This window comes from Mesoplodon bidens (assembly GCF_964165515.1).
Source record: "Mesoplodon bidens genome assembly, chromosome: 7".
In the NCBI taxonomy this organism is placed as follows: Eukaryota; Metazoa; Chordata; class Mammalia; order Artiodactyla; family Ziphiidae; genus Mesoplodon; species Mesoplodon bidens.
The window spans coordinates 61,513,896-61,540,707 of NC_138164.1; the positions used below are offsets into that span (position 1 = coordinate 61,513,896).

A 26,812-nucleotide genomic window follows, 5' to 3' on the forward strand; every position below is an offset into this window, starting at 1 on the left:
CTAGACCTGCTGCTGTATAATAAAGAATTTGTCTGGTCTTTGTCTTGGGTTCTTGGCACTGACCTTCTAAAACCCTGAGTGATAGGAGTATCTTTGTTATGCATTACCCTTGGATCATAGCTGAGTTCATGCTAATGAGGTGACTTAGGATGGCAGCTGGCCATACTATAAAGACAACCATGTGATCAGAGGATTGGAATTTGAGCCAGCCTGACCTCTGGGGAAGGGAGAGGGGCTAGAAACTGAGTTCAATCATGTGGCCAATGGTTCGATCAATTGTGGCTATGTAATGAAACTCCAATGAAAGCGCTGGACACTGAGGCTCAAGTGAGCTTCCTGGTTGGTGAACACATCAGATGTGCTGGGAGGGTGACACACTCTCATTCCACAGTAAGAGGGCAAAGCGGCTCTGTGTTTCGAACCCTCCCAGCCCTCATTATGTGTCTTTTTATTTGGCTCGTTCTGATTTGTATCCCTTATAGTCAAACTGCGATTATAAGTATAGTGCTCTCCTGAGTTCTATGAGTCGTTCTAGCAAATTTTTGAACCCGAGGGGGTCACTGGAACTTTAGAATTTATTGCCAGTAGGTCAAGTAGCCTGGGGACCCTCAAACTTACAGCTAGTGTCTGAAGTGAGGGCAGTCTTACTGGGGACTGTGCCCTTAACTTGTGTGATGCATGCTAATTCCAGGTGACTAGCATCAGAATTGTACTGCAGGAATATACTGGCCTTATGACTTGCTTTGCCCAACAGAAAATGCCATTGTTTGAATTTCAGAGCCTTGCTCTCTTGGAACCCTGATGCCACCATGCTGTAAAGAAGTCCAGGATGAAAAGACAACAAAAGATGCCAAGCCGTGCCAGCTGTCCATGAGTCCAGCTCCCAGCTAACCAGCCAGCTTCAGGCATGTGCCTTGGCTAAACACCAATAGAACCACCTAACCAACCCAAATAATTGTGAGAAATAATAAATTGCTATTGTTTGAAATCAACAATTGTGTTGGTTTGTTAAATGGCAATAATATAGCAATTGATATAATTTCTCACCCAGTTGTATGTGTGGGGAGGAGGTATACTGAGTTGTGTCCCAAGGATGCAGGTTGGCTAACTGTATAGTGGTACTTCTTACTATAAATGAATGAATGAATAAATGAATAAATAAATTAATTTTCAATTACCGTGTCAGTCTTCGTGAGCTTGCTTAGTGAGCATCTACCCTGAGAGAAAAGACAATTTTCTGTGCTGACAAAAATCAAGTGTCTAGGCCTGTGACACTAAGAATTAGACCCCGGATGGTGATGTGTTTGGCCAGGTTCACTCTAGCTTTGGGGTTTTTGTTTTGTTTTGTTTTTTTTCACTCTAGCTTTGGGGCAGGGTCTCTTGTTAGGGAGTTTTGGGCTTCATCCTGGTGGCAGCCTCACTTCAATGGCAGCTTGATCACGTGAGGCAGCAACCATTACTACTGAACAGCATCTGAGAACAATGGAAGCTAGTCTGTGGGTAGTGTGAGGTCTGGGACCTGTCTGTTGAGTCTGCTGCTGCATCTCCATAGGCCAGCATAGTGCCTGGAAAATGGTCGGTTCAGTGAATGGGCCTCCTCAGTGTTATATATGTAAATGCCTCTCATTGCTCCATTAACCTATTTTTGTTTATTAAAATTAATGTTCTGACTCAAGGATGCAAATATAAAGTAGGCAGTTCCTACCTCTGAGGTTGAAAATCCAGGATAAGATGAGAACACAACCTCTGAAATAAAAGAGAAACAGAATGAAGGTTGGTGAGAGCACTAACTGACCCCCAGAGAGGCCAGGGTCTGGGTCTACCACCCACTGTATGCAGCAGGATACCTCCTAGAGGTAGTACTCATTGGTCCTGAGCTTCAGTGCTAACTGGGAAGAGGAACAGCTGTGACATGTGTCAGGTAATAAGCCCTTTGCGCTTAGAAAAAAATTCAAACTCCTTGGCCAGGCTTTTGAGGTCCTGCCTGATCTGGCCCCTGCCTACTTCTCTAATCTTATCTCATGCTACACTGCCCCTCACTCACTATATTTCAGCCACACTGACCTTCTTCCTGACTTTGCAACATGCAAGCTCTTTCGAGCCTCAGAACTATTGGGCAGTCAGTATTGGTCAGAAGGCAAACCAACTGTCTTAGAAGAGAAAAATGTATATAAAAGATAGTCTGTCAGAGAATTTGAAAATACTATTTGTTATATTAGTACAAATAGAGTGTGTTAAGACAGTGAATTCAGGAGAGATAAGTAACTAAGGAGGAGGCTGCAGAGTGATTTCATTCTTGGGATCATCAGACTAAGATGAGCCAATAAAGAGCTCAGTTCAACCTAATAAAGCAAAGCATCTGCTGGGACTGGATCCTGTGCAGGAACTGCTCACCTTTGCCCTGACTAATCCCTTCCACATGTTAATGATATTATGCAGAGAAGGTTACATTAAAATGAAATAAGCAATAGTATGGGTGGAACATCACATGGCATAAACAACTCCTATGACAAGGGTCTGAAAGGAATTTGGGAAAGGTTTGTGCAAGGAACAAAGTAGGAGTTAGCTGAAAGATGGGCCGTGGTCACAAGTGTAGGTGCTAAGCAGTGATCTTCTGGGCAGATAGAGAGCCCCCATATCTAGAAAGATGAACTGAGGTGCACTCTATCCAAACTCATGTCCTGGCCCTCTCCAAAATTACAGGAAGCAACTCCAGAAACCAGAACATGCATTCTAAGTTTCAGACTGGAGACTGTTCAAGAGAAAGATGCACAATCAAGCACTTCCTAATGTCTGAGGAAAATTAACAATAGGAAAGAAAGTTATGAAATATAAAAGAAGAACTAGCATCTGAAAAAAACAAAATTTAACCAAAAGAATAAAAACTTTAAATAATTAGTGTCCTCTAAGGAATTCAAAAGGCTATTTCATTCTAGAACAAAATCAGTCATTATGGAAGAGAAACTATTAATAATTTTGTAATTTTAAAGTATGATAATCAAATAAAAGATTTAATAAATGTGTTGTACAGAAGAAAAGACCCATTTGAAGAGCTAATTCATAAAATGGAGAATGGAAAGGGGATAAGAAAGAAAATTTTTCCAAGATGACGGAAACCATCTTGGAAAGAATACGAAGTATCTAACAGGATAAACAAAAAAGAACTGCACACCCAGATGCATCTTAGTCACATTTCCAAAGGAAAAAAGGGAAATATTAAGAGATTCCAGGGAGCAAAAATAGGTTTCCTACAAAGTGATGGGAATCAGATTGGTGTCAGACTTCTCATTGGCAGCAATGGATTTAGGAGGCAATGGAGTAATATCTTCAAAGTTTTCAGTAAAAATTATTTTAAGGCTAGGGTTCTCTATTCAGCAAACTAGCATTCAAGTATGATAACAAAATAAAGGTAATTTTGGACATTTTATGGGCTGAGAAAAATCTACTCTATGCAAACCCTCTTTGAAAGAATCATTCAAACAGCAAAATGAAAAGCAATACAGAATAGGAAACTATCTTTGTGACTATGAGAAAGGGAGATACTTCTCAAACAAGATCCCAAAGGCATAAACCATAAGATAAAATTGTATAGATTTGGTGTGATGGACTGAACTGTGTCATTCCCCCCCCCACAATTCATAAGTTGAAGTCCTAACCCCTAGTACCACAGAATGTGGCTGTATTTGGAAACAGCACCTTTAAAGAGGTAATTAAGGTTAATAAGGTCATTAGGATAGCCCTAATTCAATATGAAAGGTCTCCTTGTAAGAAGAGGAGATTAGGACGTAGACAATTCAAACAGAGGGATGACCAAATGAGGATACAGCTAGAAGCTGTATAAGCCAAGAAGAAAGCCCTCAAAAGAAACCAAATCTGACAACACCTTGATCTTGGACTTCTAGCCTCCAGAACCGTGAGAAAATAAATATCTGTTGTTTAAAACAAACAGCCTATGGTATTCTGTTACGGCAGTCTTAGCAAACTAATACATTTAGGTAAATCAAAATTAAGAACTTCTCTTCAAAATGTCATCTCTACCATCACAGATGAATTAAACAGATAGGTGATGACAGAATAAAAGAAGAAATTGAAAATATTAAAACTATCAAGGGATATGAAATAGCAATTCATAGAAGTTGAAAACCAAATGGCTAAGTAAATGAAGAAATACTTAACATCACAAATATTTAGAAAAATGGAAATTAAAACAATGAAATATCACTTTATATCTACAAAATAACACAACTTAGAACAATTAAAAAGTTGGGGAATATCAAGTGCAGGCAAGGTTGTAAGGAAACAGGAACCCTGATGTACTACTGGTGTGAGTGTACACTAGAGCCACCATTTTGAAGAACAATCAGGTGGCACTTATTTAAACTACATATGCATATATTCTGTGATCCAACAAAACCACTCCTAGGTAAATATTCCAGAAAAACTCTGGCACAGAGGTATATGCAAGAAACATACACAAGGTAGGCGACCTAGGTGTCCATTAGCAAGGAAATAGATGAATTAAAGTGTGGTTAGAGCATAGTGTGGAATATTATACATTAGATAAAAGGAAAGAACTGGATGAGCATACAGCAATAAGAACAATCTTAAAAACAGTGCTGAGTGAAAAAACTTAAGTAACAGAATGAGCTCAATAGCATATTACCATTATATAAACTAAAAACACATTACACACAAAATAATATATACTTTACAAGATACATCCATATATCCAGGAAAATATACCCAGCAAAAAAACCAGATACTTACATGAAAATGGGAAATGGGGGTAGGGATTAAGAATGAAGGAGAAAAAATAAAATAGGGCAAGAGGAGCTTTATAAAGACTAATGGTTAAAGTGCTAACAACCTGAGTTTTATTATTAAATCAACTCTCTGCTCCTAAGTTATACACAGACACACAATAGGGAATGTAAGAAGGAGGAAGATCTGAGATATGAGCAGCCGTGGTGAGTACAGAAGTAAGTAAAACTAAGAGTTCAGTCTCTCAGTGTAATTGTTGATGTGCAATTAAAAAATATTAAAGCCACTCAAATCATTATTAGTGTTTATTACTTTATGGGAAGTGATGGGGTAGGGTGGAGTAGGTAAACACATATTAAGATTTTTTTCTTATTAAAGGATAACACTTGGATTTGGTTGATTCTAGGTATTGATAGACAAAGGTGAGTTTAAATATGTGGATTAAAAGGTCTAGGGTAACTATTGAAATGGAAATGAGATGTATAACTTTAAACAACTAGAGAAAAAGTAGAATTATAAGAAAACTCATTCAGTGTTCACAGGAGGCACAAAAGAAGGAAAAAACATGGTAAATAGAAAACATATGGAGAAGGCAATCAAGATGGTGGAGCAGGGGGACGTGGAGCTCACCTCCCCCAACAGTTCTCACAGAATTACCTACTAAAAGCTGGCAGAAGAGCTCACACAACCAGAGCTGCAAGAAAGATCCCCATGTAAACAGGTAGGAGGAAGGGAAAAGGGAGAAGAAGAGGAATTGGGATGGGACCTGCATGCTTGGGAGGGAGCTATGAAAGAGGAAAGCTTCCCTTACCCTGGGAACCTCCTTCACCAGTTGGGAGGTCCGCCAGGACAGACAAGGAGATTCAGAGGCCCGAGAGGAGAGTGTGGGAGCTGGCCTGCAGCCCCACAGTGTAGAGACTGACCAGCACAGATGGTCCTGGCCATGCTGCTGCATTTCCCAGCCCGAGACACGCGCCTGCTGGTGTGTGCGTATTGGGTGCTGAAACTTGGGCTTCAGAGACCCCGGGAAAGGACTAGGTTTGGCTGTGCGGAGACAGCCCAAAGCATCTGGAGCATGGCCCAGCCCACAACTGGGGGCACATGCAGGACAGAGCGTGAGTACAGCAGAGGAGCCCCACTGTCAACATGGGAAAGGAGGGGCATGGGTCCACCACAGCAGCCTTATTGTCAGCGTGCTCACAGCAGGTGCGGCTCTGGTCGCCGCAGGTTCTGTGCACGTGGTGGGCCCATGAGCAGGTGCACGCCTGAGGGATGTCTGAGTTGATTACCGGCAATCCCACTGCTGGCGCCTGGGATGCAGCTCTGGTGGGTTCTCACTGGCAGGTTTGGGGGCCAGGACTGCACACACAGGCCTGAGGGCCATCTGAGCTGACTATCTGTGGGCTTAGGGGACACAGCTCCTGCAGGTTTATGTGCCAGCGGCTTTGTGAGAGCACATGAGTGCCTAAGGGACCTCTGAGCTGAATACCGGAGCTCCTAAGCAGAGGCAACCATTCAGGACAATGCCAGCAACAGTGATCTTTGTGGGCACTCACACAGGGTGGCAGGTGGCATCATAGAATCACACGTTCTGGCAGACAGCTCCTAGGGAAGAACACTCACTGGCTCTTTTCCCAGTAGGAGAACTCCAGTCCCGCTTACCTCACACCACAGCTTAGAACCGGATCTGGGGGCTTCTACTCCAACAGCTGGGGAGCAGACCCTGCCCCCAACAGGGCTGAGACAACCAAAGAGCAAAGAGGAGGCACCACCTAATATCCAGTGCAGGCTCTGGTCACCACAACGCCAAATGCACCCCCTCTTTGTCAAGGGGACAAAGGCCAGCTGACCCTTAGGAAAGACGTGGCAGGCATCCATACTAAACACAGCCCTCATACCAAAAATACTGGACACAAGCAGGCTACACAGGGATGCTCCCACATGAAAACAGCCCTTCAAAACCACAGTAGGTAACTGTTTCTCCTAAATTCATAAAGTCTGAGATATACAAGAAAAATGAAAAAGCAGAGGAATTATTCCCAATTAAAAGAACAAGAGAAATCCCCTGAAAGAACAACAATGTAACAGACCTCTGCAGTCTACCAGACCCTGAGTTCAAAAAGGAGGTAATAAAAATGCTGAGGGAATTAAGAAGGGCTATCAATAGAAATGTGGATCACTGTAACAGGGAACTAGAAACTATAAAGAGGAGCCAATCAAAATTAGATAACTCAACTGCTGAGATGAAAACTGAGCTAAAGGCGATGAATAGCAGGTCAAATAATGCAATAGAACAAATAAGTGATCTGGAAGGTAGAATAACAGCAATCCACCCAATCAGAACAGCAGACAGAAAGACAATGGAAAAAAAAATGAAAGCAACATATGAGATCTATGAGATAATATAAAGCATGCCAATATATGCATAATAGGAATCTCAGAAGGAGAAGGAAGAAAAAGGAGATTTAAAATGTGTTTGAAGAAATTACGGCTGAAAACTTCCCAAACCTAAAGAAGGAAACAGATATCCAGGTATAGGAAGCACAGAGGGTCCCAAACAAGATGAACCCCAACAGACCTGCTCCAAGACATACCATAACTAAAATGGCAAAATTTAAAGAGAGGATTCTAAAGGCAGCAAGTGAAAAACAAAGTCAGTTACAAGGGAACCCCCATAAGGCCATCAGCTGATTTCTCTACAGAAACCTTGCAGGCCAAAAGAGAGCGGCAAAATATATTCAAAGTACTGAAAGGGAAAAACCTGTAACCTAGGATACTCTACCCAGCAAGATTATCATTTAGAATAGAAGAATAAATAAAAAATTTCTCAGATAAGCAAAAACTAAAAGAATACAGCAATACTAAACATATCTTAAAAGAAATATTGTAAGGTCTTCTCTAAACAGAAAAGAAGCAAGAATATATAGGAAAGGGAAAATCACAATAGAAAAGGTAAATATATAAAAGGACTGAAGATCACTTAAATAAGCCAGTATATAGATTAAAAAAAACCAACAAAATTATATGAAAGCAATTATAACTACAGTGAACAGCAAAAGGATAAACATGAAGATGTAAAATAGGACATCAACGTCATGAAATGTTGGGGAGGGGAGTTAGAAAACGTAGATCTTTTAGAATGTGTTTGAGCTTATATGACCACCAGTCTAAAGCAAGTAGATATGGATTAACATACTTGAAAACCAGGGTAACCACAAATCAAAACATACAATAGATTCACAAAAGCTAAAAAGAAAGGAACTCAAGCATAATACAAAAGAAAGTCATCAAACCACAAAAGGAAAACAAAAAGAAGAAAGGAACAAAGAAGAAATACAAAATTGACTGGAAAACAAGATTTTAAATGACAGTAGATACATACTTATCAATAATTACTTTAAATGTCAATGGACTAAATGCTCCAATCAAAAGACACAGAGTGGCAGATTGGAGAATAAAACAGGAACCTACAATATGCTGCCTACAGGAGACCCACTTTAGGGTGAAAGACACATACAGATGGAAAGTGAGGGGATGGAAAAAGATATCTCATGCAATGACAAGAAAGCAGGGGTAGCAATACTCATATGAGACAAAATAGACTTCAAAACTAAGGCCATAAAAAAAGACAAAGGATGCTATATCATGATAAAAGGATCAATACAAGAAGAGGGGGCTTCCCTGGTGGCACAGTGGTTGGGAGTCCGCCTGCCAATGCAGGGGACACAGGTTCGTGCCCCGGTCTGGGAGGATCCCACATGCCGTGGAGCGGCTGGGCCCGTGAGCCATGGCTGCTGGGCCTGCGCGTCCAGAGCCTGTGCTCCACAACAGGAGAGGCCACAGCAGTGAGAGGCCCACGTACCGCAAAAAAAAAAAAAAAAAAAAAAACAAGAAGAGGATATTACACTTGTTAACATATATGCACCCAAAATAGCAGCACCTAAATACATAAAACAAATACTAACAGACATAAAGGGAGAAATTGATGGTAATACAATAATAGTAGGAGAATTGAACACCCCACTTACATCAATGGACAGATCTTCCAGACAGAAAATCAATAAGGCAACAGAGATCCTAAATGACACAATAGGACAGTTAGATTTAATTGATATCTACAGGACACTACATCCAAAAAAACCAGAATACACATTCTTTTCAAGTGCACAGGGAACATTCTCCAGGATAAATCACATATTAGTTCACGAAACAAGCATCAACAAATTTAAGAGAATACAAATTATTTCGAGCATCTTTTCTGACCACAACAGGATGAAACTAGAAATCAACCACAGAAAGAAAAATGAGAAAAAAGCAATTACACAGAAACTAAACAACATGCTATTAAAAAACCAATGGGCCGACAGTAAAATCAAAGAGGAAATAAAAAATATCTCGAGATAAATGACAATGAAAACACAACCATACAAAATCTATGGGATGCATCAAAAGCAGTTTAGAGGAAAGCTCATAGCAATACAGGCCTTCCTCAAAAAAACCAAGAAAAATCCCAAATAGACAACCTAACCTACAACCTAAAAGAATTAGAAAAAAACAAACAAAACCTAAAGTCAGCAGAAGAAAGAAAATAACAAAGATCAGAGAGGAAATAAATAAAATAAAAAAAGAATAGAAAAAATATCAATAAAACCAAGAGCTGGTTTTTTGAAAGGACAAACAAAATCGACAAACCTGTGGCCAGGCTCACCAAGAAGAGTGGACCCAAATAAACAAAATAAGAAATGAAAGAGCAGAAATAACAACCAATTCCACAGAAATATGAATTTCATAAGAAGATATTATGAACACATATATGCCAACAAAATGGACAACTTAAAAGAAATGGACAAGTTTCTAGAAACATACAACCTACCAAAACTGAATCAAAAAGAAACAATCTGAACAGACTGATCACTAGAAGTGAAACAGAATCTGTAATTAAAAAAAAAATAACAAAAACTCCCTGCAAACAAAAGTTTAGGACTGGATGGCTTCACTGGGGAATTCTACCAAAGATACAAAGAAGAACTTATACCTATCCTTCTCAAACTCTTCCAAAAGACTGAAGAAAAGGGAACACTCCCAAAGTCATTCTATGAAGCCACCATCATCCTTATACCAAAACCAGACAAAGACACTACCAAAAAAGAAAATTACAGGCCAATATCTCTGATGAATGCAGATGCAAAAATCCTCAACAAAATATTAGCAAACAAAATCCAACAACACATAAAAAATCACCAGTATATGATTTATCCTGGACACCACAATCAAGTTGGATTCATCCCAGGAGTTCAAGGATGGTTCAACATACGCAAATCAATGTGATACACCACATCAACAGAAGAAATGACAATAACCACACAGTCATTTCAATAGATGCAGAAAAAGCATTTGATAAAATTCAGCATCCATTCATGATAAAAACTCTCATCAAAAGTGGGTATAGAGAGAACGTATCTCAAATTAATAAAAGCTATTTATGACAAACCTATAGCCAACATAATACTCAACTGTGAAAAGCTGGAAGCCTTACAGCTAAAATCTGGAACAAGACAAGGATGCCCACTCTCACCACTTCTATTCAACACAGTATTGTAAGTCCTAACCACAGCAATGAGATAAGAAAAAGAAATAAAAAGTATCTAAACGGAAAGGGAGGGACTTCCCTGGTGGTCCAGTGGGTAAGACTCCACGCTCCCAACGCAGGGGGCCCAGGTGTGACCCCTGGTCGGGGAACTAGATCCCACATGCATGGCGCAACTAAGAAGTCTGCATGCTGAAACTAAAAAAAAAAAAAAAAAAGATCCCACGTGCCACAACTAAGACCCAGCACAGCCAAAATAAAAAAATAATAATAAATAAATATTAAAAATAAATAAATAAACTGGAAGGGAAGAGGTAAAATTGTCATTATATGCAGATGACATTATACTATATATAGAAAACCCTAAAGACTCCACACAAAAACTACTAGAACTGATAAATGAATTCAGCAAGGTAGCAGGATACAAGATTAACATACAGAAATCAGTTGCAATTCTTTACACTAACAATGAGATATCAGAAAGAGAAAGTAAAAAAGATCCCTTTTAAAATCACATCAAAAAGAATAAAATACCTAGGAATAAACATGATCAAGTAGGTGAAAGACTTATATGCTGAGAACTATAAAACATAGATAAAGGAAATGAAGATGATTTAAAGAAATGGAAAGATATACCACGCTCTTGGATTGGAAGAATGAATGTTGTTAAAATGGCCATACTATCCAAAGCAATCTACAGTTTAATGCGATCCTTATCAAATTACCCAACATATTTTACAAAACTAGAACAAATAATCTTAAAATTTATATAGAACCATAAAAGACCCAAAGTTGCCACAGCAATCCTGAGGAAAAAAGAACAAAGTTGGAGGAATAAGGCTCCCAGACTTCAGACAATACTACAAAGCTACAGTAATCAAAACAGCATGGTATTGGCACAAAAACAGACATAAATCAATGGAACAGAATAGAGAGCCCAGAAATAAACCCACACACCTATGGTCAATTAAGCTTTGACAAAGGAGGCAAGAACATACAATAGAGTAAAGAAAGTCTCTTTGGCAAATGGTGTTGGGAAAGCTGGACAGCCACATGTAAAGCAATGAAGTTAGAACACTCCCTCACACTATACACAAAAATAAACTTAAAATGACTTAAAGACATAAATATAAGACATGACACCATAAAACTCCTAGAAGAGAACATAGGCAAAACGTTCTCTGACATAAATCATCAACGTTTTCTTAGGTCAGTCTTCCAAGGCAATAGAAATAAAAGCAAAAATAAACAAATGGGACCTAATCAAACTGCAAGCTTTTGCACAGCAAAGGAAACCATAAAACAAAACAAAAAGACAACCTACAGAGTAGGAGAAAATACTTGAAAATGATGCAACTGACAATGCGTTAATAATAATATACAAACAGCTCATACAACTCAATAACAAAAAATAAACAACCCAATCAAAAAAATGGGCAGAAGACGTAAATAGACATTCTCTATTGAAGACATACAGGTGGCCAACAGGCACATGAAAAGATGTTCAACATTGCTAATTATTAGAGAAATGCAAATCAAAACTACAATGAGTGGGCTTCCCTGATGGCGCAGTGGTTGAGAGTCCGCCTGCCGATGCAGGGGACACGGGTTCGTGCCCCGGTCTGGGAAGATCCCACATGCGCAGAGCGGCTGGGCCCGTGAGCCATGGCCGTTGGGCCTGCGCGTCCGGAGCCTGTGCTCCGCAACAGGAGAGGCCACAACAGTGAGAGGCCCACATACCGCAAAAAAAAAAAAAAAAACTACAATGAGGTATCACCTCACACCAATCAGAAGGGCCATCATCTAAAAGTCTACCAATAATAAATGCTGGAGCAGGTATGGAGAAAAGGGAACCCTTGTACACTGTTGGTGGGAATGTAAATTGGTGCAGCCAGTATGGAAAACAGTATGGAGGTTCCTTAAAAAACTAAAAATGGAGTTACCATATGATACAGCAATCCCGCTCTTGGGCATATATCCAGAAAAGATGAAAACTCTAATTCAAAGTGAAACATGCATCCTCAATGTTCATAGCAGCACTATTTACAATAGCCATGACATGGAAGCAACCTAAGTGTCCATAAACAGATGAATGGATAAAGAAGATGTGATACACACAAATAGAATACTACTCAGCCATATAAAAGAATGAAATAATGCCATTTGCAACAACACGCACGGACCTACAGATTATACTAAGTGAAGTAAGTCAGACAGAGAAAGACAAATATATGATATCACTTATATGTGGAACCTAAAAAATAGTATAAATAAACTTATTTACAAAAAACAAACAGACTCAAAGATATAGAAAAGAAACTCATCGTTACCAAAGGGGAAGAAGGGAGAGGCATAACTGGGAGTATGGGATTAACAGATGCATACCACTATATATAAAGTAGATAAACAACAAGGATTTACTGTATAGTGCAGGGAACTATTTTCACTATCTTGTAATAAACTAAAATGGAAAAGAATTGGGAAAAAAGAATATAGATATATACATATATATGTATAACTGAATCACTCCGATGTACACCTCAAACTAATACAATATTGTAAATCAACTATATTTTAATTTAAAAAAGGAAAAAAAGAATATATATTAAACGTTTAAAAAAAGAAAATATACACTACTGATGATAGAAATAAATCAAAACATCAATAATCACAATGTGAGTGAGTTAAATTCTTCTATTAAAAGAAAAAGACCCATACTGGGGAAAATAGGAGGGTTATATTGTTTTTGAGATATTACAAAATAAGTGTTCATATCAAACAAAATGGAGGCCCAGGCTGAGGCCAAAAGTATTAAGATAAGGTGGAATATTTTACAGTGATTAAAAGATACAAGGTACTAGGTAATAGTCATGATCCTCATAATGGAACTGAACCAATTTAGTAATAAAAAGTGCCAGAAACATAGGAGACACTGACAAACCCACAATAGTGGTAAGAGACTTTAATATACCTGTTTCCAAAGTTAACAAACCAAGTAGACACAAAAATAATCTTGGGGAAAATCTGAGTAACATAATTGTGCCAATTATTAAGCTATTATTTTTTAATTTCAAACCCACCCTTCTCTATTCTGCTTTGAGATGCTGGAGCTGGGGTTCTGAAAACCATTTTTCTGCTTTGCCAGCTGCTTTCCTGTTAAAGACTCTGACAATAGGGGTTGGGGCTAGGGGGAGACTGCAAAGCTGGAAGAGGAAGAAAAGGCTTGCTTCCACCAGTCTGCTTCCCATGGGTTTCCCAACTGCTCGTGATATGAATGTTGCTGGAGTAATGTCACTTTATCCCAGCTTCAGCAAGTCCCTCCCCAGCAGCAGCTGAATCCAGTTTGCAGTTTTCCAACCTTTATAAACCAGCTTCAGGGATACCAGCACCAGCCAGTCAGTCTCCTCCTTGCAGAGATCTGGGGTCTCAGCTCCATGAGGCCCCTCTAGCTCAGAGACACCAGCAGCCAAGCTCTAAAGGGCTTCTCTTCCAAGCTTCTGAATTTTAATAAATCCAACCTCTTCCCACAAAGGAAAGCCCAGGCTCAGATGGCTTCATGGTGAATTCTTCCAAAATTTAAGGAAGATATAATCTCAATCTTATACAAACTTTCCCAAGCAACAGAAAAACAGTGAATATTTCTCCAAACACATTTTATGAGGCAAACATAACTTTGACTGTAAATCCTGACAAGAACATTATAACAAAAGAAACTAATATACCCACATATCTCCTGAACATAGATTTCAAAATCCTTGACAAAATATCAATCAGCAAGTTAAATCATGACCAAGTGGGGTTTATCCTGGGAATGCAAGTCTGGTTCAACATTCAAAAATTGATATAAAATAAACAGGTGGGATTATATCAAACTAAAAAGCTTTTGCACGGCAAAGGGAACCATCAACAAAATGAAAAGACAACCTACTGAATGGGAGAACATATTTTTAAATTCTATATCTGGACAAGGGGTTACTATCCAAATATATTTTTAAAAAACTCAGAGGGGCCTCCCTGTTGGCGCAGTGGTTGAGAGTCCACCTGCCAATGCAGGGGACATGGGTTCGTGCCCCGGTCCAGGAGGATCCCACATGCTGCGGAGCGGCTAGGCCCGTGAGCCATGGCCGCTGAGCCTGCGCGGCCGGAGCCCGTGCTCCGCAACAGGAGAGGCCACAACAGTGAGAGGCCCACGTATCGCAAAATAAATAAATAAATAAATAAATAAAATAAAATGTGCTGTGTCCCTTTAAAAAAAAAAACAACTCAGAAAACTCAATAGCAAAAAAACAAAGAATCAAGAGGATATGAATAGACATCTTTCCAAAGAAGACATGCAAATGGCCTACAGGTACATGAAAATATGCTCAACATCACTAATCATCAAGGAGAAGCAAATCAAAACCACAATGAGATATTACCTCACACCTGTTAGAATGGCTGTTATCAAAAAGAAAAGAAATAACAAGGGTTGGCGAGGATGTGGAGAAAAGGGAACTGTTGTGCACTGTTGGTGGGAATGTAAATTGGTGCAGCTATTATGGAAAACAGTATGGAGGTTCATCAAAAAAACTGAAAACAGAACTACAATATGATCCAGAAGTTCCACTTCTGGGTATTTACCCAAAGAAAATAAAATGCACCCTTATGTTCATTGCAGCATCATTTACAATAGCCAAGACACAGAAACAACCTAAATGTCCATCCATGGACGAATGGATAAGGAAAATGTGATTTTATATATATGTACACACACACACATATGTAAATTATTCAGCCGTAAAAAAGAATGATACCTTGCCATTTGCAACAACATGGTTAGGCCCTGAAGGCATTATGTAAAGTGAAATAAGCCAGACAGAAAAAGATAAATACCATATGATCTCCCTTAAATGTGGAATCTAAAGAAAAACCAACCCAAACCAAAACAAAAAGACTGAGCTCATGGATATAAAGAACAGACTGGTGGCTGCCTGAGGCAGGGGATGGGGGGGTGGGCGAAATGGGTGAAGGGGTGAAAAGGTACAAATTCCCAGTTATATATGGGAATGTAATGAATATAGCGTGGTGACTATAGCTAACAATACTGTATTGTGTATTTGAAAGTAGCTAGGAGAGTGGATCTTTAAAGTTCTCATTACATGAAAAAAATTTTTTTGTAACTAGGTATGGTGACAGATATTAACTGAACTTTAAAAAAATCAATGTAATGAACCATATTAATAGATTAAAGAAAAATCACATGATTGTCTCAATAGATGCAGAAAAAGCATTTGACAAAATTCAATACCCATGCATAATAAAAACTGTCAGCAAACTAGGAAAACAAAGAAATTTCTTTAATCTGATAAAAGGCATTTACAAAAATATCTACAGCTAACTCATAATTTTGAAATAGTGAACAGTTTCCCCCTGAGGTTGGGAACAACACAAGGATGTTCACTATCACTTCTCTCAACATCGTACTAGAAGTCTTAGCCAGTGAAATAAAGAAATAAAAAGGCATAAGAGGCATAAGATTGGTAGGGAATAAATGAAATGGTCATTATCTGTAAACGTCACGATTGTGAACACAGGTAATCCGAAACAACATGCAAATGACTAAAAGTGCTAAGTGAATTTAGAAAGGTTACTGGATACATGTTCAATATTGGAAATGAAATATAAAAAAGCAATACCATTGATGATAGCATAAAGAAGACCAAATACCTAGGAATAAATCTAATGAAAGATATGCATAACCTTGCCATTGAAGCCTACAAAGCATTGTTGAGAATTTTAAAAGATCTAAAAAATGGTAGGATATATTATTTTAATGAGGCAATTCTCTCCAAATTGGTCTGTAGGTTCAATGCAATTCCAATCAAAATCCCAGCAGGATTTTGTTTGGAAGTTGATAAGCTGATTCTAAAATTTGCATAGAATTTGCATACTGTTTGTATGCAAAGGTCTTACAATACCTGTAGCAATTTTGAAGAAGAACATCACAGCTGTAGAATTTCACCATCAGTTGTCAAAACTTGTTACAAAGCTACAGTTGTTTAGATACATACACTGTCACCTGCCTTACCACAATGCCTCCCCAACAACTCAGTGGGGAAAATGATATAGTCTTTTCAACAAATGGTGCTGGGTCAATCAGATATCCATATAAAAGAGTTAACTTTGACTCTACCTCACACTATATACAAAAATTAATTCTAGATAGATCATAGACCAAATGTAAAAACTAAAATAATCAAGCTTCTAGAAGGAAATACAGAAAAATATCTTCATGGCTTGAGACATGTAAAGAAGTCTTGATCAGGAAATAGAAAGCACTAACTATAAAGATTGATGAATTGGATTTCATTAAAATTAAGAACTTCTGTTCACCAAAATTCACCAGTAATATGAAAAAGCAAGCCACAGACTGAGAAAAGATTTCTGTGATATATGGATCTACCAGGAACTTGTATCCAAGATACATAAAGGACTCAAATCAACAACAACAACAAAAAGGATACACAACCCAATTTAAATACAGGCAAGAGGCGAATAAGCATGTCCAAAAGAGGATATCAAAGTGACCAATAAACATATAAAAAGATACTCAACATCATTAGTCACTTGAGAAATGCAAATCGAAACCACAATGAGATATCACTACCTATCTACCAAAACCAGTAAAATGAAAAAGACTGATGGTATCAAGTATTTGTGAGGATATGGAATAACTGGAAATCTCTTACATTAATATGGGATTGAAAATTGCTACAACCCCATTGGAAAAGTATTTGGCAGTATCCACTAATGCTAAACAAACTTTTACACTCTGAAGCTCAGCAATTCCACTCCTGGGTATATACCCAACAGAAGCAAGTGCTTATGTCCACCAAAAGATGTGTAAAAAAAATGTTCACAGCAGCTTTATCCATAATAGCTCCCAAATAGAAATAAGTAAAATGTCTATCAACAGTAAAAAGTGTAAATAAATTGTGGTATAAATGGAATAAATAAGAGAAAAAAAAAAAGAGTGAACCACTGACATAGGCAACAACATGAATGAATCCCACGGATTTAACGTTGAGTGATACATGAATTTCAAATCAGGCGAGACTCATCTGTGTTGACAGAAGTCAGAACAGTGGTTATTCTTAGAGATACTGATTGGGAGGTTACCACATGGGATGTTGAAAACGTTCTATATTGTAATATGGGTGATAGTTAAAAGAGTATATATATGTAAAAACTCAAGCTCTGCACAAGATTTCTGTATTTTACTCTATGTAAATTATTCCTCAGTTTAAAATAAATGTTAAGGAAAAACAGTGTGGTATTGACATAGTAATAGAGAATTAGATCAGTGGAGCAGAATATGTAATCCACAAATACACTCATGCATTAAAGGGATTTTGGTTTATAATAAAGGTAACGGTTCTTTCATTTTCTGCCTCCAAATGTTGCCATCTGGATGTGATTCTTGGGACTGTGGTAGCAACCTTGAGACCTCAATGGGAACCAGCCTGAAAGAACAAGCAAAAAGGACAAGCAAGCAGGCCAAGGATGGAGAGGAGAGGATGGAAAGAGCCTGAGCCCCTTGAGAATATCAATGCACCCCAGAATTAACCACCTCTGGAAAGCCTTACTTCTCAGTTTCTCATTATTTGAGATAAAAAGGAAAAAATCCAATTGTAACTGGGTTGTAAAAGCATCTTGACTGACAGAACCAGTTAGGAAGTTATAGAAATAGTTCATGTAGGACTGCGATCTCCCCTGGCTCAGCAGTTGAAAAGCAGCAGCTCCCCCAGGGAGCCGCAGACTCTCAGAATAAACTCTTGGAAGCTTATCACACCATGGGACTAGCATCTGCAACAAGTGGTATCACTAACCTGTCTGGTCAACATCCTTTTTCATGGGCAGTACAGTATAATCCGGTTGGTCATCCGAGGCCTCAAATATCCACGACTTGGGCTGCAGCATGGATTGGGGCTCTTTCCTGGGACTCCCCCTGCCTCCAACCCATTCTCCAGACCCATCTCGGAGCTGAACCTGCTGTAGGTACGGGATCCGGAAAATCTTGTTTTGGTCCAGGCTTAACTTCTTCAGTCTTCAATTAAGGAAAGTGAATACAGAATCACAGCAGTAATGATACCTCAGGGACATTTACCAAGCAACTTTAGGGAAAGAACATGGAATCAGGCTTCGACAGTTACTCCTCTTGGGTGACCTTGAGCCAGTGACTTACCCTCTCTGGGCCTCAATGTCCCTATCTCTAAAATGGGGATAGTATTTATTAACCTTTCAAGGGTCTTGTGAAAATTAAATGACACATATGTAAATGCTGTCACAAAGTAGTGTTCAGTAAATGGTATTTGAATCCAAAGTAAATTTTCCAGGGATCTAAAACTTAACCATTTAAATGCCAGCATTTCATTACTTTAACCAAATATAGTCAGCCCTCCATATCTGTGGGTTCTATGTTGGTTGAATCTGTGGACGCAAAACCCAGATACAGAGGGCCAACTACAGGTAGAGCTCAGAGTTTAACTTACCTTTCTGATTCTGATTCTTTTTTTTTTTTTTGGCTCCTCTCTTAGGGTCAGGATCCCGTATCTCCTCCTACCCCTTCTCTTGACTGCTTCTAATCTAGTCACGTGATCAGAAATATCTTTACTGATGCCTCACTTTTTGGCTTGAGCTAAAGCTCAGCGGGGAGATGACTTACCCATGGCCACACAGCAGAGATAAGTGATGGAGCTGGGATTTAAACCCAGGCATTTTGGCTTCCAGAGCAGCACTCAAGGTGTGAGCAAGGCTGGGGGTAATAGAGGGCCCTGCAGAGAGAGGCTTGTAGCTTTTACCTCCTGAGCCCGGCCAGGCTGGCAAAGCAACTGGGGTTGGAGAGTTTGTTGTCATCCAGCATCAGTGTCTCTAGCGCCGGAAACCTCAGGATGTACCTCTTGCTGGTCGGCGATGTTACATACGCCTCCCTGTGGGCGCAAAGAGCTTGGGTAATGAACAAGGGCAGGGGACAAGCTCTACCATTCCCAGGAAGAAATGGAGGACAGGAAATCAATCAAGAGGCCTAACCAGCTTGGGAACTTCTCTAGTGCCCAAGAGTGGTCTCCGCAGTGAGGGACCAAAAGGTGTAATTCCCTCTTCAACTGACCCCCTTCCCCAAACCCCACTCACACATACAATCTTTTGTATGGAGAAAGGTTGTATATATTCACTGATGGACTCAGTGAGACCAGTTTGCAGCAGGATGGAGGGGCACTAGTAATGTTCATGGAAAACACCAGGGTGACAGAGTTATGAGAAGCATTCTGTAGGAACAACACTACACAATTTGGGGTCAGGGCAGACTCCCAAGTATGCTGTGTCACCCCAAGAAGTGGTAGCCATGGAAGTACCAGGAGACAGTGCCCTTGGCAGAGATTAAGTGGGGTAAGGTAGGATAGATGAAGGGCACCATCCCTAGCCACAGCGAGGCTCTCCTCTAAAGTGACTTGGTGAAGTGCACACGTCAGTATGGAATTGGGAAGTCTTTTCTTAAATTCAAACTCTCTGAGGATTCCCAGAAACACCTGAGAGTGGGATTTAACAGGCTGAGGTCCTGAATCACATAGGTGGGGCAGGAAGTGGTGGCATCACTGATGGTGGTACTACCATCAATGATGTGACCTCATTTGTGTCCCCAGGTGGATGAGGCCTAGGTATTTACTTTTAAGCACACGAAAGGCAGATGACTCACATCGTGTTTTCATTCCTCCCTCCAACTCCATCCTCTGTATACACGAAAACAAACACATAGGGATATCCAGTCACAAAACACATACACATACGTAAATCACAGACGTGCCTTCAGTAAGAGGACAGGAAAGCAGCCTTTCTTCTGAGCCTACTGCATTCCTGGAATTGTTAGCTGTTTTATACATGTCATGTTAGAATAGCACTGAGAAAGACTGGTGTTATCCATCTCCTTTTCAGATGAAGAAATTCAAACTCAGAGTCCCTTGCCCAAAATCTCACAGCCAGAAAGTGGTAGAGCTCAAACTCGACTCCAAACCCCAGGCCCTTCTCACAGCAGCACCTGCCTCTCACATCACATCTTCAAGCTCTCTGTGGATTAAAGGGTGGGGAAGTGGAAGGGTAGCTGTTGGCTGGGCTGGAGAGAACTTGACAAAGGTAGGCAATGAGTTCAAAAGTCCAAAAGGACTGTAAGAGTACACCTAAAGGCAGGAATATTTCAAAGATGAATTTCAAGACAGCATATAGCCAGCCGTGTAGTCATTCATTCATTCATTCATTCACACTCATGAATTTCTTCAACACATTTGTGGAGCCAGGGACTGGGAATACAAAGAGAAAAAGAACCCATCCCGGGCTTCCCTGGTGGCGCAGTGGTTGAGAGTCCGCCTGCCTATGCAGGGGACGCGGGTTTGTGCCCCGGTCCGGGAGGATCCCACATGCCACGGAGTGGCTAGGCCCGTGAGCCATGGCCGCTGAGCCTGCGCGTCCGGAGCCTGTGCTCTGAAACGGGAGAGGCCACAACAGTGAGAGGCCCGCGTACCTCAAAAAAAAAAAAAAACAAAAAAAACAAAAAAAAAAGAACCCATCCCCCTTTCAAGGTGCTTATTAGAGTCTCGTGGAGGAGATGGATGAACAGCACACAGTGAGACAAATGCTACAGCAGAGGCAGGCATGAAGCGTGATGGGAGTCACCCACCCCGGTGGGGAGGACTCAGGGAAGGCAGTGTTTAAGCTAAACCATGAAGAACGGAGAGGGAGGGAATTCCCTGGCAGTCCAGCGGTTAAGGGTTAAGACTCCATGCTCTCACTGCTGAGGGCCCGGGTTTGATCTCTGGTTGGGAAACTAAAATCCCATAAGCTGCATGGCGTGGCCGAAAAAAAAAAAAAGAATGGAGAGGGAATTTGCCATGTTCTTAAGAACTGCGAGAGAGGGAGAGGAACAGGAGAAAAATCATTGCTTTGTGGCTGGAGCTGTAATATTTTTAGGAGCTCTGGCCGGTCATGTGTGGCCCATCATGGGGCCCAGAGAGAGACAGGTGCTCACCTGTAAAGACAAATGGAGAGAGTCACAGAGACGAGCATATGTGAAAGCTGAGAGACAGAATTTCTGGGCTGTTCCACAATGCTCAGGACCTACATTCAGTATGTCCCTAAGGCATGGCTGTTAGATGCCCCGTTGTTCTTATAGTAAATTCCTCCCTTTTTGTCACTCTAATGTTGACGGATTTCTGTAGATTATAACCATGATAGTTCTGACTAAAAAAAAGGCACAGGTCAGATATGGTTTCCGAAAGAGCACTGGCAAGGTGTGGGGGAAGAGGCTTGAAGTCCAAAGACCAGAGAAACTCAATAGAGAAGGAAAGAAGCCTTTAGTTCATGGTACTTTTCAGGGTCATGGATGACTCTTTTCCTCTTCCTGAAAGGACCAACTTTCATACACTGACGTTTTAATCTACCTGAAAGCAACTACAGGACGGTGCCCAGAAGCTCTGTTGATTTATAAATAACTGGCCAATCTTTATTTCACTCCAGTGGAATATGAAACAGCTAAGAAATAAGCCTTCAAAAAACTCCTCTTAAGACCCATAACAAACCTTTTTAAAGTTCAACTCTAATTATAACATAGAGAAGTTTCATTCTGTCACTAAAATAGATGTGTTAAAATAGGGGGGCCATCAATAGGTAGGTGAGGAACACAAGATGCAAAGCTTCACAGGAAAGCATCAGACTCCCCCAGTGAGCCCTTCCCGTGGCAGTTTTGGGAGAAGAGCTTTTTGAAGTGGCAGGCGTCTGTCAGTAATGGAGAAACCGAGGTTTCCAGCTGTTCAGAGTAGTGCTATTTTTATTATACCTTCTCTTGGCAAAAGGAATTGATACGATTTAAAATCTGATAGCTTTTTTTTTTTTTTTTTTTTTGCCGTACGTGGGCCTCTCACTGTTGTGGCCTCTCCCGTTGCGGAGCACAGGCTCTGGACGCGCAGGCTCAGCGGCCACGGCTCACGGGCCCAGCCGCTCCGCGGCATGTGGGATCTTCCTGGATCGGGGCACGAACCCATGTCGCCTGCATCGGCAGGCGGACTCTCAACCACTGTGCCACCAGGGAAGCCCCTAAAATCTGATAGCTTTAATGGAATTTTTTAGCAGGTAGACATATGCCCCAGTGGTTGGATTCCCATTCAGGAATGGGAACTCGTGTCCCATATCAGAAAAAGCATAGGAGTGGGGATCAGGAGACCTGGGCTCTGGTTCTGGTGGTGCTGCTGCTTTGCTTGCTATGTGATTTCTACTTGGTGTCAAGCATCTCTGGGCCTAGTCAGTTCCTCCCTCTATCTATATGATGGAAGAGGATTTCTTTTACTTTACATTGTAAGACTTTGGATTAGGCTAAAATTATTGTTCAACAGACTAGACCAAGGACTATAGCAAACAAGATGAAATTCAGCAAACACTGTTCAAATTCAGTTCAGCTTCTGTGATAAGATACAGAAAACCCACCATGCAAACACAGGATGAGGGGGACATGGCTTAACAGCTTGCTTGTGTAAGAAAGGACTTAATGATGTGGCTGCTAAAAGCTAGTGCTCTTTCAAGTGGATTAGGAATATAGTGATGAGAAAAAAGGAGGTCACAATGCCCCTCTGCTCCGTGCTGGTCAAGCCTGAAAGCCGACTCTTGAGGTCCAAGGGGGAAAGGGAATAGGCCTAATGGGAGAGGCAAAGTATCAGCTGTCAGTCAAAACAAGTAAGAGAGCAGTCTAAAAATGGAATAGGTCAAATATGATTCCCCTAAGTCACCCAGACACACTGTGATCTACCCGGAAATGGAGATATAAATAGTTCAGAATAGATGAGGTATGTTGTGAAATGGAAAAAAGTAAGGAGAACAGAGGATGGAGAAGTAGGCAGAGTCAAGTCGTGAAAAGCCTTGTAATCAATGTTAATGGAGTTTAGAATGTTGGGAAGCTGCTGAAGGACTTTAAGCAGGGCGGTGATAGAATCAGATGTGCATTTTAGAAACATCACTCTGGCTGATGGTGAGGAGGATGGACTGGGAGGTGAGAAACTGGAGACTGAAACCAAACAGGAGGATAACAGAAAAGGGCAAGTTTAAGAAAAATTCAGGAAGTACAATTCACAGAATCTGGCGATTGAATGGATGTGCAAGGTGAGGAAGGAAAGAATTCAGGCTGCTGACCGTGTTTCTAGCCTACACAACTGCACAGCAGATGAAGAGCAGTGCCCACCACTGAGGACAGGGACGCAGGAGGAGGAGATGTTGGCATGGGCATGTGTCTGATGAGTTTGGTATGATAAGCAGGATACATGGGCGTATAGCTCAGAAGACAGAAGTGAAGTAGAGAAATAACTAAGACTTGGGAAGGGATGAGACCACTAAGAAAGACTGTAAAGATTAAGAAAAACGGTGGGTTGAGAGTGGACAATGGGGGACCACCAAGATTTAAGAGATTGGCAGAAAAGGGGAATCCATAGAGCATACTGAGTGTGGACAGATGTGCAGGGAGGAAATGACAACAGTAGTTGTCTGGAGTCTCATCACTTTCAAAGCATAATTATTTCAGTTGATACTCTGATGTAAGCAGGAGTACATTTATTCTTCTTTTCTTATATGTAAAGAACTAGGAAGTGCAGAGTAGTGGAGACTTGCCTTACTTTATGTAATAAGACTTTCCACTTGAAAACAACTAGAATGATGAATAAAGTATAAAAAGAAAAAAGACCCATCATTTAGAGCTACCATATGATCCAGTAATCCTGCTCTTGGGCATATATCCAGAGACAAACCATACTTTGGAAAGATACATGCACCCCAATGTTCATTGCAGCACTATTTACAACAGCCAGGACATGGAAGAAACCTAAATATCCATCGACAGATAAATGGATAAAGAAGATGTGGTACATATATACAATGGAATATTACTCAGCTATAGAAAAGAACAAAATAATGCCATTTGCAGCAACATGGATGGACCTAGAGCTTGCCATACTGAGTGAAGTACGTCAGAGAAAGACAAATATCATATGATATCACTTATACGTGGAATCTAAAAAAAGAGTACAAATAAACTTATTTACAAAACAGAAACAGTCACAGATGGAGAAAAAAACCTTATGGTTACCAAGGGGGAAAGGAGCGGGGAGGGATAAATTGGGAGATTGGGCTTGACATATACACACTACTATATGCAAAATAGATAACTAATGAGGACCTACTGTATAGCACAGGGAACTCTACTCAATACTCTGTAATGACCTATATGGGAAAAGAATCTAAAAAAGAGTGGGTATGTGTATACATATAACTGATTCACTTTGCTGTACACCTGAAACTAATACAACATTGTAAATCAACTATACGCCAATAAAAATTTTTAAAATAAATAAATAAAACCATGTAAGAGATGCAAAGACAGTAAGGAAGTAGTGTGCCCAAATCTAAAACTCCAGAGACAGAAACTGAGCACAAGAAGCCACTTTTGCCTTAAGGATATTTGCTGATCTTATACAAAGGCAGGCATGTAACTGGAGACCCCCCACATGAATCTGGGATCCTAAAGAGAGGTACCTTCAGGAGAGAGTGAACCAGAACTAAACCCATTCCCGTCATCCCACAACCAGGGGAAAACTGCCTTGGAGTGAACAGAGAAGGGGAGGGGTGAGGGCAGGCTGGTCCTCTTGAAAACTCTAGCCCAAATTTGGATTGTCAGAGTGTTTCCTAAAATATCCAACTAGTTTAGTTTAGTTTAAAATGGTTCCATACCAGGCACCTAGGCACCTGGCCAAAATAAATGGAAAGGCTTTGGGTCCTGCAGACTAAATAACATGAGGCAACTCTCCCCTAAGTATAAACTCTAAAATCCAGACAAAACATATACATTAAAAATAATCTTCTTTAAGACATCTGGGAACTAACAAGCTGTGAAAAGTTGGGGGACCAAGATTTAGAAGAAGGAGGAAACCCAAAGGGATTCATGTACCATTTGGGGCCACTTTTCCCCTACGGCTCCCTGCTAACTACAGAAGTGGGTGAGAGGCTAAGAAGCTGAGCAGAGATTCTGACAACCGTGTTAGCCCAGGAGGCCAAAAATTGGAGTCCAGGGTGTGCCACAGAAAGGGAGCCCTAATCAACTGCCCCTGTTTTAAGCTAGGGCATTGGAGGACTAAATCCTAGGAGGAAGTGTGAACTAGAAACAGTGTGTTCCTTGCAGGGATTGAAGACTAGCTTCAAACAACTTCAATTTCTGTAAATGAATTAAGACAATTTGGAATTATTGGTGATCTGTATAACCAAAAACTCTAGATCTGGTGAGAAAAAAAAAGTGATTTGAGTTGCCCGAAGGGAGAGTCATGGTCTCTCATTCAGTTCCTGACTATTTACATTTAAATTAAAACTAATTAAACTTAATAAAATGAAATATTCAGCTCCTCAGTCACACTAACCACATTTCAAGTGCTCAATATGACTAGTGGCTACCATACTGGACAATGCAGATATAGAACATTTCCAACATTACAGAAAGCTCTAATGAACAATGCTTTCAAGGATTACTAGTTACTAGAAAATATCTACAAATTGGTGTTAATGTCTGGGGATATGAAAGGCATGGGTGGCCCACCATGCAAAGTGGGGGATTGTGAAGATCTGATGGGAGAATGGAAATTTAGCCTGTGAATGGACCCAGTGAAGTCACAAACCTACCATGTGGTTATATCCCCAGTTCCTGAAGGTATAAATAGACATACTAAGCGACTGACAGAATAACCACATTTTTTTAACTGACCAAAAAAGCGAGAGCTATTATAACAGGAGGGGCCAAATTGAAGCCCTAGGAATTTTGCTTCCAAAACAGTAAATCAAAAATAATTCCACAACCCTGAGGTAATTGCAGAGATTACTGCAAACACTAAACACTGGAAAGGTATAAGGATAATGAGTCCTATGACATCCCTGTTTAACTTGTTGATTTGGCTTGTGCAGAAGACGGGTCTTGAGTAATTACTGTAGATTACTATCAACTCAATCAAGTGGTGATTCCAATTTCAGCTGCTGTTCCATATGTAGACTCTTCTTACTGTAGCACATCAACACAGCCCCTAGCACTTGTGATACAGCTAAGGACATGCCAGATGTTTCTTTCTCTTTATCAATGAACAAGAACTACCAGAAGCCGTATGCTTTCGCCTGACATGGACAGCAGTACACCTTTGTTCTCTTCTCTGGGGGCTAAATCAACTCTTTAGCCCTATTATAATCTATTGCACAGGGATCTTGATTATTTTGGTATTCCACAGAACACCATGTTGATTGGAGCTGATGGGCAGGAAATTCAAATACCTCAGAAGCCTCAGTATGGAGTGTGCCACAGGATGGAGGTAAACCTTGTAAAAATTCAAGGAACTGATACCTTGATTAATTTCCTTGATGTCCAGG

The 26,812-nt window shown here is 40.3% G+C and overlaps 1 protein-coding gene across 10 annotated transcripts in view; it reads right to left on the bottom strand.

Moving 5' to 3' along the window:
- Positions 1–26,812, bottom strand: part of XRRA1 (X-ray radiation resistance associated 1) — a 94,500-nt gene that overhangs the window by 36,517 nt on the left and 31,171 nt on the right. For 7 of the 10 annotated variants that reach the window (XM_081240304.1, XM_081240301.1, XM_081240298.1 and 4 more), the window contains 3 exons: positions 19,189–19,317; positions 18,217–18,434; positions 1,706–1,746 (listed from right to left, as the gene is read on the bottom strand). In XM_081240304.1, coding sequence (XP_081096430.1) covers positions 1,706–1,746; positions 18,217–18,434; positions 19,189–19,250 — 321 coding nt within the window. In that variant the 5' untranslated portion in view covers positions 19,251–19,317. Of the gene's footprint in view, positions 1–1,705; positions 1,747–18,216; positions 18,543–19,188; positions 19,334–26,812 lie in introns of those variants that run through there. The other 3 variants (XM_081240303.1, XM_081240305.1, XM_081240297.1) reach the window with 3 other exon arrangements.